Source organism: Bradysia coprophila (genome assembly GCF_014529535.1).
Source record: "Bradysia coprophila strain Holo2 chromosome X unlocalized genomic scaffold, BU_Bcop_v1 contig_26, whole genome shotgun sequence".
NCBI lineage: Eukaryota > Metazoa > Arthropoda > Insecta > Diptera > Sciaridae > Bradysia > Bradysia coprophila.
Window position 1 is genome coordinate 2226779 of NW_023503313.1, and position 17555 is coordinate 2244333.

The 17555-nt window shown below is 39.3% G+C and overlaps 6 protein-coding genes across 10 annotated transcripts in view; 2 read left to right on the forward strand and 4 right to left on the reverse strand.

The window, feature by feature from the left end:
- Positions 1 to 654: 654 nt before the first annotated feature.
- LOC119069217 (protein Notchless) lies at positions 655 to 2642 on the reverse strand. The gene is made up of 6 exons (XM_037173194.1): positions 2464 to 2642; positions 2308 to 2381; positions 1445 to 2246; positions 1186 to 1372; positions 948 to 1111; positions 655 to 877 (listed from the first exon to the last, which is right to left on the reverse strand). Exons 1-6 carry the CDS (start codon positions 2549 to 2551, stop codon positions 738 to 740), a joined length of 1455 nt encoding a protein of 484 aa, XP_037029089.1. The 5' UTR covers positions 2552 to 2642; the 3' UTR covers positions 655 to 737.
- A 1296-nt stretch (positions 2643 to 3938) lies between these two features.
- LOC119069205 (zinc finger protein 2 homolog) lies at positions 3939 to 7653 on the reverse strand. Its single transcript, XM_037173177.1, has 10 exons — positions 7082 to 7653; positions 6720 to 7017; positions 6526 to 6657; positions 6210 to 6312; positions 5465 to 5568; positions 4977 to 5030; positions 4827 to 4910; positions 4590 to 4762; positions 4316 to 4527; positions 3939 to 4257 (listed from the first exon to the last, which is right to left on the reverse strand). The coding sequence occupies exons 1-10, from the start codon at positions 7523 to 7525 to the stop codon at positions 4086 to 4088; spliced, it is 1776 nt and encodes a 591-aa protein (XP_037029072.1). The 5' UTR covers positions 7526 to 7653; the 3' UTR covers positions 3939 to 4085.
- Positions 7654 to 7926: 273 nt separating this feature from the next.
- Positions 7927 to 9935, reverse strand: LOC119069223. Its single transcript, XM_037173249.1, has 4 exons — positions 9682 to 9935; positions 9295 to 9621; positions 8702 to 9064; positions 7927 to 8645 (listed from the first exon to the last, which is right to left on the reverse strand). Exons 1-4 carry the CDS (start codon positions 9713 to 9715, stop codon positions 7999 to 8001), a joined length of 1371 nt encoding a protein of 456 aa, XP_037029144.1. The 5' UTR covers positions 9716 to 9935; the 3' UTR covers positions 7927 to 7998.
- Positions 9936 to 11127: 1192 nt separating this feature from the next.
- On the forward strand, positions 11128 to 12402 carry LOC119069265 (GATA zinc finger domain-containing protein 1). Its single transcript, XM_037173323.1, has 4 exons — positions 11128 to 11429; positions 11492 to 11688; positions 11776 to 11962; positions 12056 to 12402. The coding sequence occupies exons 1-4, from the start codon at positions 11252 to 11254 to the stop codon at positions 12262 to 12264; spliced, it is 771 nt and encodes a 256-aa protein (XP_037029218.1). The 5' UTR covers positions 11128 to 11251; the 3' UTR covers positions 12265 to 12402.
- On the reverse strand, positions 12296 to 16181 carry LOC119069187 (DNA ligase 1). Of its 2 annotated transcripts, XM_037173132.1 has the most exons (11): positions 16022 to 16181; positions 15854 to 15925; positions 15537 to 15629; positions 14800 to 15390; positions 14569 to 14741; positions 14283 to 14506; positions 13952 to 14217; positions 13679 to 13880; positions 12944 to 13613; positions 12687 to 12874; positions 12296 to 12619 (listed from the first exon to the last, which is right to left on the reverse strand). In XM_037173132.1, exons 1-11 carry the CDS (start codon positions 16039 to 16041, stop codon positions 12446 to 12448), a joined length of 2673 nt encoding a protein of 890 aa, XP_037029027.1. In that variant the 5' UTR covers positions 16042 to 16181; the 3' UTR covers positions 12296 to 12445. The 2 variants fall into 2 exon arrangements, with proteins under 2 accessions (XP_037029027.1, XP_037029026.1); XM_037173131.1 differs by having other exon boundaries at positions 15537 to 15925; positions 16022 to 16143.
- A 717-nt stretch (positions 16182 to 16898) lies between these two features.
- LOC119069180 (nuclear factor of activated T-cells 5) overlaps positions 16899 to 17555 on the forward strand; it is a 35416-nt gene continuing 34759 nt past the window's right edge. Inside the window, exons 1-2 of one of the 4 annotated variants that reach the window (XM_037173111.1) lie at positions 16899 to 17241; positions 17431 to 17526. In XM_037173111.1, the coding sequence (XP_037029006.1) occupies positions 17445 to 17526 (82 nt within the window). In that variant the 5' untranslated portion in view covers positions 16899 to 17241; positions 17431 to 17444. Of the gene's footprint in view, positions 17527 to 17555 lie in introns of all 4 variants that reach the window. The other 3 variants (XM_037173112.1, XM_037173114.1, XM_037173110.1) reach the window with 3 other exon arrangements.

Below are 17555 nucleotides of genomic sequence, written 5' to 3' on the forward strand. Positions count from 1 at the left end.
AGAGAATTGTACGAATGAACTGTAATGGTTGTAATGACAATCCTTACTTATATCGGCGCTCTATATTTATTCAATCTCGTGACACGCTCACCTATTTGGTTGACCCAATTTGTTCTCATTCAGATCCTTGTCAACGGCCAACAAAGGATAACGTTAAAGCGTGTTAGCACTTCTCCGTTCGTTTCGTAAGAGTTACAACTTTTCGCTACTTTCTTCCAATTAGGACTGATTTCGTTAATGTTTTCAAGTCGAAGCTAGCCCGGTCGTTCTAGCAGAACCATTGCAAGGGTGAAAAAGGAGCCAGTTGACCGGTTGTAACGGAATACATTTAAGTATAAGTTTCGATGCGATGAGACTTATGTGAGCACTGCTGCAGTCTAAATATAATTTTTTTAGTAACCTTCGTCGATGGCACGCTCATTAGTTTGTTTGGTGGTGTCTCATTTGAATTAGGCTTTAACTGATTTAACTGAAGAAACAACGAAACAGTTGATCATTTTGCAACCACTAAAATGTTTGCCTCTTTTTACCGGATTGATCAACTAGACTTTCAATATTAGCTCCCTCCTCCTTCAGTGGTGATCATTTTTATCACACTTTCTGGTGCACATTTTTGTTTGTCGGACATTTTCTTACTCTGCTAAAATCAAAACGTGCTTGGAAGTTTCGCAGAATATTTTAATTAAAATTGAAGATTTGATCAAGATTACAAAAAACTGATCGTACAGCAATGAAGATTAATAGGCCCATAACTTGATGATTTTATCTTTTCCGCCTGAGGCCACACGTGAGCCATCTGGTGCCCAATCGACTGCAAACACTTCGTCTGCGTGTCCAGGAAGTTCTTGAAGCAGCTTTTTCGTTTGAACACTCCAAACTGTAACAATGAAGCGTAAACATAAACCAGGAAAAAGAAATTTTCAATAGACTGGGCACACTCCACGTACCTTTTAACGTCGAATCCTTACTGCCGCTTACAATTAAACGTGAATCGGCTGACCAAGCTAGTGTGTAAACAGCTTGTACATGTCCACGGAATGTACAGACAAAAGCACCATTATGAGCGTGCCACAGTCGAACAGATTTGTCGAATGAAGCTGATGCGAAGAACCTTGTTTTTTTGAGGAAAATTTCGCGAACATAATGTCTTTGCATTTTTAGTATTATTAACCAAAGTGAACATACTTAACGTCCGGTGAATATTTAACGTCATTCACAACATTTTGATGGCCAGTCATACGAGTCACACATTTCGATGAATCTGAACGCCAAAGGTACAATGTGAAATCATCGGAACAGGACACCAATGATTCTACACCGTCCGGACAAACTTTCTTGTAACGCTCCAATGCCACCGCTCTCAATTCATTTTCTGCGATTTAGCGAATAGAACGAGTCGATTAACATAACGACAACAACACTCGGAACAGCTCATAACACTTACTATCGGTGGTCATTGAAAATTTCTTCAATTTGTCGATGACAGGATGAAAGGGTCCGGTACGCAGAACATAGTCCGTGTTTAACGCTAAATTATTTACCCAATGTGCATGTCCGGTCATTGTTCTGCACAAAACGCCATCGCTTGCTCTCCACATTTTAATGGTGCGATCCTTTGACGAAGTGAATATTACACCACTACCTCCCCATCTTACTGCCGTAACGCCTCCCGTATGTCCTGATAATATTCGCTCACTGTGTCCGAGTACTACGTCCCAAATTCTCACATCACCATCAGTACCAGCACTGGCAATACGACGACAATCGGGATTATCATGATACGGTTCCCAGCTGAGGCAATTTATCCACTTTTTATGTCCCAACAACGGTTTACCGAGTTGTTTGCCAGTGTGTGGATCCCAAATCCTTGTCTCGCCATTCTTACATGAACTGGCAACTCTCGTACTATCGGGAGACCAAGCAACACACAATACCCATTGCTTGTGGCCGGTACAGGTGAAATGTGGGGTTTCAGTATTCAAATCCCACAAACGGAGCGTTGTGTCACCGGAACCGCTAGCTAAATGTTGACCACATGGACTGAAATTTAATGACACCACAGCTTCGGCATGACCCGGCATCGAACTGGTACATCGTGTTACCGGTCGTACTTTGAACAGAGCTTGTGGCTGATAAACAATATCAATAACCGCTTCTGTGTCCAGTTTATTGATGTCAATCGCTTTCTCCAGAGACTGCTTGACCTCCTCTTCGTTGACGAAAAACAAGTACGGCGTCTGTTCTTCCTACCATTCAAAAGTCTCATTTGTAAGTGTTCAAGAAACGACAACAAAACGGGAAGCTTACATTTTGTAAAAGGGCGTTACAGATGAGAGTTAACTGTGCTGTGGTTATGCCAACTGGAAGATCTATCGGTGGACCTAGCAAGGGAAATAACGAGATTTTTGAAGCATGCTCGATAATAGATGGAATTCGATCGATTTCGTGACGTATTTAAATTACCCGCTTCTTCACCAGTGTCAGATACAAGTCTAGCTTGTATGGTATGTATGGCATTCCGATCAGAGTCTCCTAAATCGTCCACTTCCATGGCAATAAAATTGAAATTTAACTTTGTGTGGTGGAAAATGTAAAATAAATAAATAGCACGTGTGGACACTGACGTTTCATGTTCTTCTTCCAAATTGGAAAATGGTGTGCGTGAACCATTGGTATACCATATGAGCACATAGAGTAGGCATTCAATATCGGACAAAATAATAAACATTTCCAAATAAATAATTGGCTCATATAGACTGTTATGATGAAAGAGAAGAAGATATTTTGACAAGTACCCCAAGGCAAGTTAAAATAAACTGGTCTTCTGTCCTCTCGCTCTCAACGTACCACGTTGAAAGAGAAGCAAATACTTTGACAAGTACCCCAAGGCAAGAACACGTTGAAGTTAATTGCGGCTTGTCAACTTTCGGCACCCGGGACCCCCGGGACTTTACTTAAATCGTCGAGGAATGCCTCCAAATAAATTTCTAAAAATCCAAAACGGAATTCTAGATTTTTAGAAATTTATTTGGAGGCATTCCTCGACGATTTAAGTAAAGTCCAGGGTGCCGAAAGTTGACAAGCCGCAATTAACTTCAACGTGAAAATGACTAGTCTTCGGTTTTCTCGCTCTGATCATAACAGTCTATTTACCATAGGTTTGTTCAAAGGCCATACGAACTGTCAAGTTACTGTCGAATTTGATTCATAAAGACATAACCTCATCAATATTTATATGAAAAACGATCTCTATGGATGAACACTCAGGTCACTTTCACATAACATACAAATTTTCAGGTCAACCTGTCATATTTCAGGTCAGATCAGACCTGATCACTATAATCTGGTTTCAGGTAAAATCAGGTCCAAATTAATTGAATCAGGCTCAGGTCCTTAGAAGGTAGAATACAATGGTCATACAAAAGTGACATCGCAGGGTAAACGCATCTCATGATGGAAGTGAATATTTTATTTGTTACACACTTCAAGCATGACTGGTACTCTAGAGTGACAAACTTGACAGTGTGTCACAAAACTGCAAAACACTGTAAAAAACCATTGAAAAACCATCACATACAAAAAAGTACTCCATTTGACTTTGATCTCTTTTGCTTGATGCTTGAAGGGCGCTGGTTACTGCTAAACCTTTCTTGCAATATCACGCCTTTTTGCGAACTCAAAACTAGAGGAAAGTATTGTCATTTCAGTTCAGACTTTAGTTTAGTTTTTACAGCAGTTGTACATTTGATCTGGGCAGATTTGTTACAATCCTTTTTACGCTTCATCGTACGGTGGAACAGTACGATTTTGGACGAACTGTACGAACACTAGGATGGCCGAAGACAATGTATGAGGCTCCTTTTACCTTTTCACGGTTTTTGTGTTACACATGAATGTGATGATCAAACTGAAAAAGATGACTGAAACAAAACGGGATCTGTAATGATAAAACTCATCTCTATTTCATATTTGTTATTACTATATAACTAGATTGATCTTAAAAATATATAGATATGAATCAACGAACAATGTGCACTAACAGAATTAGCTTAAATTTCTATTTTAAATTATTGATTCGCTACGAACTACATAGATTCACTAGTGGGTACAATTACAGTTGCATAAAATGCAACTTCATCCTTTTTACTATCATCCTTTGCAGGTCGACTATCTTCTTCCGGTACCACCACTTCGACCTTTTTGAAAACGTCGTTCAGCGACCGGTGTGGATGGTATGCTTTGATGTGTGCTTTGAATCTAGATCAATCAAGTGGTTAAGAAATGAAATTCTCCGATTGGTGGCAACAAAACTCACTTGTCCTTTCTCACAAACGACAACGTACAGTCCGTACACTGAAATGGTTTCTCTGCCGAATGGGTGAACATATGCATCTTCAGCGACCATTGTTTCGAATATTCCTTTTGGCATACTTCGCAGGGATATTTCACACCCAAATGTGTGTCCATGTGACGATCCAGATGGCTTTTCTGCTTGTATCGATTCGGACATCGATCGCAAGAATACGGCTGTAAGGTTAACGGACATTGAATTACTGTCAATCTAGAAATTTCTTCGACGCTTCACTTACTTTCTCGCCGGTATGCTCCCGTTTGTGAAGAATGAGATACGATGCGCGACTAAATTTCTTATCACAATCTGGACATTTAACCGTCTTACCAGTGTGCAATGTCATGTGGGTCTTTAAAATTGTATTTTGTGAAAAGGATTTGTCGCAATATTTACAGGCATATGGTTTCTCTCCTGAAAATTGGAAAATTGGGCAAATGGAAATCGAATGTGCCAATTAAGCGGTCGTCAAACGTACCTGTGTGAGTGCGTTTGTGGCACTTGAGGGCATTGCCCTGAGCAAATGTTTGGTTACACATATCACAGGAATAGGGTCGTTCACCTAGTAAATCGAAGACCAGTGAGTGTAGAACATTTTTTTTTGTTGTTGTTTAGATTGAACATTTACCTGTGTGTATTCGTCGATGACTTCTCAGACGGAATTCGGTAGCAAAGGATTTGTCTGTTGAAATTTTAAGAAAATAATAAGATAAACGAAAACCCGTAAGACCAGATTGACAAAAGCAAAATGTTGATCGCTGGTACAACTGTTCGTAATAGCAGAGTCTTATTTTCATTGAACAGTAAGAATGAGAAACATACTCATACCGTGGCGTGTGAGAGGTATATAGAAACAGAATCGTAGAACTTCCGATTTTTCTGGAATATTGAGCAACAGCCAAATTTCAATGGATTTTTAACAATGAACAATTTAACAAATTGAAACGAAAGATTCTGAGCCATTAGTTCTCGGCTGATTTGCAACATCCTCACACATATTCAAGGAACTATAGAACTTTGATTGCCTTTCAAAACAAAAACAATTTCGTGGAATCGTATAACATTCTAGCGATATATCAATCAAGGTTCGGAGACAGACATAAAAATCATACGAACCACATTGATCACATGAAAAATTTCGTTCGCCAGTATGCGTAAATGTGTGTATGCGAAGGCGTTGATTGGTCGTAAATCCTTTTCCACATTCCGAGCACAGAAATCTGGAAAAAAAAGTTTGGTTTTTATTAGAAATAATTGGCGGGACGTGCTGCTTTCAGTATTTTTTATGGGAAGCAATGAGAAGACTTTCATGGCAGGTTTCGAAATTACAATAGTCTCCAGTAGCGCGGACGCGGATTAGAAAACATACAAATATTTTTTGACGAGTATAGTGCTTACATCCCGACGGTCAGTGTCAAGACTCGTAGAATTACATACCAAATGCATGCGTGTCTCAGGTGCGAATATAGAACTTTCTTGCACCTCTAAGAGGCGGAAAAAGGTATTGTCGATTATATATCTTCGTCATGAAACTTTTTACATTTATCTCGGAAGATATTTAGCTCGAAACAGTTTTTGCCTTCAGGTCAAGCTGAAAAGAAATTTTCTTTGTTGAAATAACAGCGAAAATACACATGGACGTTCAATATGTCTCCTTCTTTTATAGTTTGGTCATATACGCGCCCAGTTATGCTCAGATTAGCGAAATTAAAGGTAAAATGAAGAATTTTACAGGTCAGGAGTTTATGCATCAACATACACCAAAATAGTAGTTAATGGGCTGTGATGATTGGTACATTTTCCCGTCAAATTTCACTCCCTACGATAGCTACAAAAATATCAAAATCGACCTATAACTTACTTCCGTTCAGGTTTTTCATCCATGTGCGTGAACATATGACTTTGCAGACCATTCTTGCTGGTATAACTCTTGTCGCACTTGTCACACTTGAAGGCCTTGTCACCTGAAAGACAATATCACTGCACTCAGATTCAATTTTTTCATGATGTTACGAATTTTGGGCTCTAGAATCTAAATCTTTTGCAGCCACACATCTCGTAAATTCAAAAATGCAAGTAACTTGCGAGTTACTCAATGTAAAGCGAGCTTTAAGTAACACAAAATTTGTCAAAATCATAACAAAAGCAAGCTAGACAAGAGAAGAAGTATTACTCACTTGAATGATGAGTGGCCATATGATTTTTGAGGGACGATTCCTGGGCAAACGTTTTACCACACACATTGCACAAGTGATAAATTTTCTGATTGTGAACCGTTTTTATGTGCTTCTCCAGTGCGATTTCGTCATCTGCAATAAGGAAATGCTATTGAAGAAGCGAACCAATTGGCTATGCCATCCGCAAACATTACTGGAAGTTAGTTGACATTCATAGCACTCGAACTCATTCTCTTCGATGATGGATTTGTCATGAATTTCGAATTCCTCATTGCTTGGTTCGTCCAGTCCATCCGGTTCATGTCCATATTCATCTTTGATGTCGTCATTTTCAACAGCGAATTCGTTATCGGATAATTCCACAATTTCCACTTGTCCTTCATCTTTCACACATTCTATATGCTCCTCTTGCGTCAGAATGTACTCTTCAAGATGCTCCGTACTTTTGTTCCATTCGTTTACTGATTTTCTTCGCCGAGAACTTCGCCTTAACTGCATTATACACAAAAGCATTAGAGCATTAGAACTCCTGCGGCTGTGGTCGATCAAAGTTTACCTGAGTGTGCTGTAAATCTGCCGGATCCTGTTGTATGACTATTTCGATAGTTCCCTGGCCCGCGTCCTCTAATACTACATCGTTTTCATCAAATTGTACCTCGTCCAAAGCCTCTATCAACATATCACCGTCTGCGTCAATGTCATCATATTTGCCTACGCTAGCATCTTCCTCCTTCTTCAAGCACTTGCTTCTCAACGTAATATCCGACACTTCACACTTTTTCCGGAAATTAAACGCAATTTTCAACTCGTGCATGCATCGTTTGCATATTGTTTGTGGCATATTGTCGTTGATTTCGACTTTAATATTTGTTATGATCGTGAAGCAGTCGGAAAAAGTTAGGTTATCATTGTTATCGAGCATTCCAAACGGAGAGAACAGGTTGATCACGTCCAAATTTATCCCTAAACAGGAACGACAAATTGTACTGAATATGCTCATTTTGACGATAATTTAACACAATGCTACACATCTAAATCGATTAAATGCATTGAATATTTGATTGAAAGGATAAAAATTTGTGTGGAAAAAACAAAGCACAGCGTCAGTAATGTCAAAACCGTCAAAACACATCAAAAGCATCAAAAGAAAAAAAAGTTATCACTCAATTTGCTCATAATGAAGAACGCAGTGAGTATTATGGCGCCGATGACTGTTGCGATTTGATTTTAAGGCGCACTTTTTCAAAATATGACGCATTGATGAATTTTCTAGTTCGAAAGTTAATTTAATTAAATTACTCGAACAACTACCGAAGAACTGTACAAAAATCGTAACTTTCGTCACATTGAGACCCGGTACAATTCTCTCACCAAGGATTCAGTAAATGCAAATTGTTCGTGCTGCATAATCAAAACATTTATTTTGCATTGTCGGGAAATGATCGAAAAACAAACAAAAAATTCTTCAAATAATTAATTCTTGACCTTTTTAAACGGATTAAAATTGACGGTCGTTCGCCTGGATTCAATTTGTTTCCAGACTGATGTTGAACCCGCCGACTCCAATCTTAATTCATTTTTCACGGTATCGAGTACAACATTCCGAATTGCTGAAATATGCTTAGAAATGTCGGTTTCAAGTTCCATTTCTGAAGCAGTCCCTTGCTTGGCAGTTTTATCCATAATTTCTCCAGCCCAATTTGACTTTGACTTTTCCATCAGTTTTCCCATGAATTTATTGACAGCATGGATGCGAATTCGGTATGCCCGTTCATGAACGCGATCATATATCTCTGATATTTTCATCGTGACATTGGGCTTAGTGAGCACGGCTGCTTGTCTCAGTGAATGAAGAGTCCAATTTCCTTCCATAATAAGTGGTTTAACTGGCTCGAGTTCGGTGGGTGCATCGGAAATTCTGCTCTCTTCAATCTCTACTGCAATTCCTTCACCATTGAATTTAACCACAGGGTAAATTCCATCTAAAGTGTCTTCGGGAACATCGAAGGCCAACCCGAGAGATTTGCCGTTCAATATGATGTACACCTTCATTCTGCTTTCGATTAATTTCACCAAAATGGAACATTTATCGCCGTTTTTTATCTTTGGGCCAAAATTGTCTGTAAAATAAAAAACGGATTACAGTTGAACGTTGCTCCCAATCACCAAACATTACCCATCAATAGAACGGAACCGTCGGATAGATTAGGACCGTTGTAAAATAATCCCTTCACTCCCCATCCTGGTGCAAGTTTATTTAAATCTGACAATCCAATGGCAACGCTTGATGTAGCTGAAGATGTTGCTGTTTCGCGAATAGCGAATGTCCAATAAAGTGTGGTGGATGTGACTTTAATTTGACCCATTGGATACCAAAGAGCACTTTGTGGAACGCTAGCAGTAGACTTGGTTGCAGTCGCTGAGTTGCCGTTGAATACTATAGAATTCGCCGTGGCATTCATAACAAGATCATTCGGAACATCGGGGCTGATCCACTTTCCTCCGGTTGATAATCCGCTTCGCCAACCGCCTCCATAACCTTATTTATCGAAACAGAAATACAATAGATCTCTTCGAAGCGCAGATGCAAAGTGCAGTTTACTGTCAAATGTCATCCACAGAGCCATAACCTCAACGCTTTTTCAAACATTTTGTCAACAACATTGTTTGGTTATGTTGTCTGTGGATGACGATTGACATTTCGATGTTGCACTTGGAAGAGACCTATTCAATATAAAGGTCAATCGACTTTCGGTAATGTCCTCTTACTTGATTGACATTCCCACCATGGTCGACCCCGTCGACACGGTGGCATACTTTGTTCTTGTGGTTTTATAACTTCTTCGTGGCAAGCCTTCGAGCATCCACTCTGTGAATTCCAAGCACACCATCCCTGACAAGCTGACGACCAGCGGCAATCATTGTCGGATGTGCAATGATTACTACTATCCTTAACCGTATAACACCATTTTCCACTGCTTCCTGTGCAATATTTCCAGCAATTATGTCGAAAAAACTTTTCCGAACAACCGTACGAATCACCGCGCGCATAACTTGTCCTTGTCGAGGTGGATGAAGGTTCGCTACACAATACGCCTGTTCGGAAAAATAGAAGAGGTTAATGAGCATCTCGAAGGTAGAATTGGTCCATGTTACCTGTGCACAACAGAATGCCCAACGAAAGTAGCATTTTTCTTATGAAAATGTTTACTAGACGTGGACAAATAACACAATGTCCAAAGAAAGAAATACGGGGCTGTAGTATTCCGTGAATGCCCAAAATTTACCGTCCAAAACTGGAATTAATCAATTGATAAATATTCGTCAGTGGTTCTCGATCTTTCACAAGAACTTTAAGAACCACACTTCTCGAATGAAAATTTTAATGGAGTGCTCTTAGAACAAATAAATGAATTCCTCGATGAATTCTTTCATGGTTCAAAATTGTACCTTCAGGTCCGAATCGAGTCAAAATACATTTGAGTCTAAAAGTAAGTATTCAAAGGCGCATTTACTGAGAGAGTTTGCAAATACAATGTTTAGCTTGAAAATAGCTAAATAGCTAAATAGCTGAATATATTTTGTACGAAATTATTAGACTTTGAGGTAAATGCACTGATTCAAATTTTGAAAAGACGTTAGCATCGTTTCATTCAAATACTGGACGGTCTCATAGTCTTAGAGGTTATTTTACAGAACAGAACAAGACAAAAATGGTACCCTGTGCATTCTTAGTTATGAGTTAAAGTCTTATATCAACGCACCTCAAGCATGAGTGGTATACTCGCGGAATTTTGAAACCCGACACATTTTCTGTTTTGTGGTTTACTGGTTTTTTTTTGTGAATATGCCTTTATATGGAGAAATCAGAAACTCAAGTAAAACACATGAACAGAAAATGTGTCGGTTTTCAAATTCCGTGTTCTCTATTTGACAGCTGTCACTCGAAGCATTTTAGTTTGAAGTAAGTTGCTCATATAGATCCAGATACGTCTAATTCATGGAGAGGGGCTATATATAGCTTACTTTATCTGAAACATGATCTGCTCATTGGTTGAATGGATTCCCTTAACGTTACATATGGCGAATTTCATGACTAGTTTCGTGGTGAACAAAATTTCGTTTTGAAATAGCTGGAAATCTATTGAACCTTTCTCAGACGTTCGTGGAACTATACATGATCTACTAGTGAACCGAACCGAATCCAAGATGTTCTAAGAAAAGTCTAACAGATTTCTAGCTATTTTCATTAGACATGGAAACAGGTTGCAGCTTCCGCATAGCGTCGAAGTACTTGAGTCATTTGAGGGAACCACATAGATAGCTATGAAATCTTAATTTTCAGATGCGTTTTTAATCTCAGCTTAACCAGCTTGAGACATTTGCGAAATTTTGGGCTTTGTTGGCTTTCTATTAGATTCCAATCAAATCATTCTTTTATTCAATTTTCTTCTGTCAATAACAAAGGCATGTCGTACCCAGTATGTCGTACCCTTTACATTTTTCAACGTTACACGAGTTGCGGGTCTCGAAAAGGTGGCTACACGTTCCGTTTTCATTGTTCCGCCCATAACATCACGCACTCTGAGCTGATTCTATTACAATTTTTCATTGACAACTCTTGAACTATCTCAGAAATTGTTGTTTATTGTTTTCGTTTTTACGGGAGATTCGAAGGCATCATTTCTCAGAATTAATCGGCTTTCGAAGAATAAAAACGTTCGAGATGCCTCAAAAAGCCACCACCATAAAATGTGTTCAATGCAATCACACCGAATCTCCTATGTGGCGTCTGTGTGAGAGTGGACAGATATGCAACTCTTGCTACGAAGAAAATAAGAAGCAACTGCTGAATGAATTGGAACCAGAAACCCCGGAACCAGTGGGAAATGAGAACACAAATTGTAAGACACATGTTAACAAGTGACTTCGCATGATTTTATAGCCTACATCTGTTCCCAAACAGCAAACAACGGCGAAGTGAAGAAATTGCGAAAGAGCACACGTACAACCAGATACAAATCAAAGACATCGAACAATACCGGAACAATTGTGAAAAATATAACAAAGGGACGCAGTCGCCGGAATATTTTCAAAAAGCCTCCCATCAAAGCTCCTGTTATACCAGCGTCGACAACATTTTCGGACTCACTATTTCATAATGTAATCTAACAACCAAACTCTGCGAATTGATTTTATGTCTTGATTGGTCGTTGTAGTTCCCCTGCTAATCATTTCTTTTCTGTTCAGGGTTCATACATCCAGGTCGGTGATATTGTATCGATCTCGGACTTTGAGGACAACACCTATTACGCTCAAATACGTGGCTTACTTGTCGACACATACTGCGAAAAATCGGCGTTTATCACATGGCTCATTCCGACACAAGCGAGTCCACCACCTAACGAACGCTTCGAACCGAGCACTTACTTAATTGGTAATTTGAAATTTCAAATTGGCCCTAATGCATCTAAATGCCCATATAGACGTGAATGTAACTCGTTTCCTTTTTCCTCTTTTTGTGCTACAGGTCCCGAAGAAGATTTTTCACGGAAGCTGTCTTGTATGGAATTTGTGATGCATGCGCCCAGCAATTACTATCACAACAAGAATACTCCGTATCCAGCCGCTGATTGTGATGATACCAGTTCAAAGCATGCCGGCTTCATTTGGACGAATCTTTATCTAGACGATGCGGCTGTACCGAAAACGCCGACAGTACCGCCAACTGAAAATTAATCGAATGTGTACGGTGATGTAACGATAATGAATTTAATGAATTGATTTTGACGAGTAGAAGGAAACTTGTGACGTTCTAAGACACCTACTGGACACATGCGTTGCATTTGAAATTATAACTACGATCCACGTGGTGAACAAAAGTTTATTTTTTTATTATTATTCGCCTTACGACACACTTTCAGTAAAAATCTTCCTCAACGTCACGTCCCGATTTGTCTTGATTCTTGATCTGATCTTGGTTCGAATACATGTCAGCCACTTGACAAGCAGTTGTCGCATCTTCGACGGCTTTGTCATCACGGATGCGAATGAATCGTGGGAAACGTAAGGAAATTCCCTTGACTGGATCAACCTGTTCGGAACGATTAATTTGTTTAGAATTCATGTGCCATCGATAGAAATGTGTTGCCACTACTTACAATACCCATTGCAGCCTTGTGTACTGGACTCAGTGACAAATCCGCACATAATACCTCCCACACTTGGACTGGTTCGAACCAATCGTCTGGTTGATGTGACGAGTCGTATTTGTAATATGATTTTGGGTTCGGGATGATGTTGGTCTTTAAAAATTCCGAATGCTTTTGAAGGTCTTCTTCAGTGAAACCTTTTGCGGAAGAAAACAACAACACATTTAGGCGTCAGAATCTCCCTGAGAACAGACAGTCAATCTTACCAGTTCCAATTTTGCAGATGCTTTGATATTCTTCATTTTCACTGTCGTAACAAGCCAACAAAAATCCACCGTACGTTCCGGTCCGTTTTCCCTTTCCTTTGTATCCGCCAATGACGACCAGATCCAGCGAATCGCCGACACCCGACAAATAATCCTTTTTCAGTTTCAACCAGTTGCGCGATCTCTTTGCAATTTCGTATGTTGCGTCCTTTTCCAATGTTTTCACCATCAATCCTTCGCAATTTTCCTTCACCGACACTTCCAAGAAATTCTGCAATTCGTCAATGTCGCTGGTATCCAGTGCTGTTGCAAATTTCCATTCGCCATCCACTTCACGGAAGTGTTCGCGCAGCAAGTTTCTTCGTTCGATGAACGATCGCGTAACCAACGGCTCGCCGTTCAAATACAGCAGGTCAAACATGAAGACAATGACTTTGACTTTGATGTCTGACTCGTTGGCGTCTTTACGTTTTCGTGTTGACAGCACTTGGAATGGGAGAATTTGTTGCTTTTCGCAGTCCCAAGCGACTGCTTCACAGTCCAGGATGCAGGATCGAACGGCTTCATTTTTCACATTATCGATTCGACCGATGATGTCCGGATATTTGCTAGTGTTGTTCTCTTGATTGCGGGAAAAGATGCTCACCGTTCCATCGGCGTCAATGTGAATCTGTGAGCAAAGCAAATTCAGTTTTTCCCACAGACTTTGAAGTAAAATTCCAATTCTACACTCACTTGAGCCCGTTCTCCGTCGTATTTGTATTCGCAAGTAAATTTGATGCCATCAAATCTCTGCAACACCTCCTGAACTCCCTTGGTCGGATGCGCTAACATAGGTTTCAATGGAGTTCCCGGTAGCATTTGGCATTTTTCTGATAAAGCATCGACACCGTCGTTCAGCAATACTTCTATGATTCTTCCGAAATTCGGACATTGGCTAAATATACGAAAATGACAGTGATGTGAAAGTCAGTGAGACAAACCGCGTCTGATCCTAGTCGTGCTTACCAATAAGTTGTTTTAATTTCAAGTGCCACCTCATCCAACTTCTCTTTCAGTTTGGCTTCATTTTTGAAAGCGGTCAATATTGGTGGCGGATATTCTTTCTGATTAGGTGGTGTCAATGTGCAAGCGAGTGCCAGTGCCTGCAGTACCGATTGTTCAGCCAGACCAATTCTCAATTTGCCCAACAGTGAGCGTACGAAAAATCTCGCCTCCGAATGGCGACAACGGCGAAATATTGTTTGGATTTTGTCACCCTTCTTACCCATGGACTGTGGAAGGGGAATGTTTGAATTATTGATTGGATGGAAAAACATCGAGACAAAGCCGTTATTACCGCCTGTCCAGTCATTTTAGCAATTTCTCGTAACTTTTCGAACACATCGGTCACCATTAGTGCAGCTGGTACGAACAGCATCGTCTGATTCCGTTTCGATTGCTGAGCCACGATGCCCATGTCACCAGTATTGGCAACATCGGTTTTTATTTGAGCCAATGATCTTCCTGTAGCTTCAGCGATGACTTTCATCAACGAATGCTCAGCCACACCTAATTCAAGACCTATCGAATGGTAGCGTATGTAAATGGTAGGCGGTGGAAACACATGCTTCGAGCAACTGTACCTTCATACGATGGTGCCAATTGATTTAGGCATAAAAAGACGCAAGCCACAAGATCATTTGGGCTCAAAACAATCACCGACCGGTAAAAGTTGGACAGCACTTCAATCATTTTTAAGCGACTGCTAATGTCTTCAATTTTCTCAAACGTACGAGCCAACGCCAGGTAAGGAACTCTGAAAATTGAAATTAATTGACTTGCAACTTTAGTTTAATTGGACAGCAGACACATACTTTTCGCCATGTTTCCAAAATGCATCGTCGATCGGATGATATTTTTGTTTCTCTGGATTGTAGTCGGTGTCAGACACACCTCCCTTTGTTGATTGCTCTTTTGTTGTTTTTGCACTGGTGAAGAAACTGTGTATTGCAGCTGGTTTCTTGGCCAACGGCGATTCTTTCTCTTTCTTTATATTCTCTTTTTTGTCGTCTGCATCGCTATCTGCCTTTGCTTTCTCTTCTGTGACATTGGTCTCAGTCCGAACAGTCACTGTTTCCTTCGGTGAAGTGGAGGCGGATTTTGGGGTCGTCTTTTTCTCAATTTTTGCCTTCTTTGCTGCATTTGCTTTCGGTGTTTTAGCTTTGGATTTCGCAGAAGCTTTGGTCTGTTTCTTCGTCTTCGGTGAATCATTCTCTTCGTTTTCAAATTTAATCGGACTCGTTACGAATTCTCCATCGTCTTTTTCAACTTTAGCATCCTTGACAGGTGTTACAACCTTCACATCCTTAACTGGTGTTGCAACTTTGGTATCCTTAATTGGTGTTTGGGATGGTGATCTTTCAGCTGATTTCTTCGGCGAGATCTTGACTGATTTCTGGGGCGAGCTAAAAAGATTTTTTTTTTAAATTTTACAAATTGATCACATCACAGCTGTGCTGAGCAAGTAGCTCGGATAATTTTAAGGAGTGAGTATGAAGATTAGGAACCCAAAACGGCTCAATTAGAAAATAATTCAATTTGGAAAACAAACCTTTTCTTTGCGGTCACAACATCTTCCTCGTCACTGCTAACGACTCTCCGACGTTTTTTCTTCCCCTTTCCATTCACTGGTTGCACATCATCACTGAATAATTTAACGAAAGTTAGCTGTTTAACATTAGATTCAAGAAACCGACACAAAACTTTGCTGTTATTTGTCTGTATCGGATTAAACTGTCTCGGCATGTGCAGGATACTGAGACTTTTGATGCAAAACCGTGCAGATTTTGGAACCAAATTTGGCAATAATTTTACCAATAGCATTGTGCTGGCGAAGTTTATAGAATTATGGTTGAATGGTACACGTACCTGGAATTGCTCTCTTGCGATTGTAGCTCGTTGATAGACTGGTTCGGTGATTTTGTTTTTGAAAAATATGAACTGAAAGGAGAGTCGTATTTTTGTTATTCTGGTGAAATTGTGATCGAAGAACAAATTGTTTTACGGCACAAATAAATTACTGAAAATAGTTCTTACAGCAGTGATTTCTGTGACATATTTTCTCTTTCGAATTATGGAAATGAGAGTCAAATAAATTTTTTCGAATTAATTTCAGATTTAACAAAATAAATAAAATTGCGATGTCAATTGCATTTTTGGCGGTAAAGTTGCTGTCATTTATAAAAGTAGTAAAACGACTATTTCATGAAAGTACTAGAACATAGGCACTGACTGAAGATAACATTTTAGCTTTACTGCATAGTTCTGATGTAATTCATTAGTAGGGCATTGTCGACATTATGTACGTACGTGCAGCAAGTATAGTTAGGAATTATTTAATTTACGAGTTTACGCTCTGAATGCTTCGGTTTGACAGACCATGCTATGGCTGCCTAACAGTTCACTACCACAGTAACATGCTTAAATATAATGTAAGATAAAATGAAAACACCGAGAAGTGGACAGAATCATAAGCTAACCTCCGAGAAATGGTAACATTCGATATCTCCTTTAAACTAAATAACAATTTTCTAAAGTCCTAACCTAATAATAATGTTGCATAAAAACTAGGAGAGAGTGTCGATGCAATTGTATGAATTTCTACCAATACTTTCAAATAATAATCCTCTAAATGTTTCTCGAATTCTTCTACATGAAAAATTAGAGGACACGTGTATAAACCCCTTCGTAGTGATATCGAGATAATAGATTCAAGCATGTTAAACATGAAAAACATGAGAAACAACGTTGCAACAATTGAGAAACTTTTATTTTTTCCGATGATTACATTGTGCAGTTGGTTCGAATTCAAAAAGTGCGCTTCTGATATTCCTTCTAGTCCGTCAGGGCGAATATTTGACAGCTGAAACGGCCGAAACAAATTCACATTTCAACTGTTTCACAATTTCAAATCATTCCGACATCAAAAAAGTACCCACAATACGACAATACGCATAAAAAAATCTCATTACATTTATTTAGATTTTGAAAAGGCATTAAAAAAACTGCAAAGATAATTTAATTTGACTTCGGTTGTGTGAACGCCGATCCGGACGATATGTTATTGATATTAATGTTTTGATTGTAATTAGAACATTTTTTTCTCCGATTTAATTTCAGTCTAAAAAATCATAAATATTTTTGATATTTTTGTGACGTCACCAAAAGATTGTGTGTGTGCGAGAGTGATAAAAAAAGGGCTATTGGTCCTGTTTGTACGGTCACAGATCTTTATTATATGCGAAGCTCTGTTAAATGTATATATTTTTAAAATTCATCTATTTTTCTATTTTTTGCCTGTGTTGTTTTAAATATTGCTAACGCGTTATTTTGACAATAATATACACGTTATTGTGTGTGTGTGTGAGCGTGTTTCGTATAGTTCCTTTACGGACTTGTGTTTATTTTTGTGTGTTATTCGATCGTTTTTGTTCATCCGGTAACAGGTTCCTGAACAAAAATGTTACTTAAATGTTCGACAGACGACAGACCAGTCAGTTCGGGCAAAGGAAAGGGCAAATTAGCGCGAATCGGAGGAACTGGTAAGTAAAATGATGTGCAACAAAATACG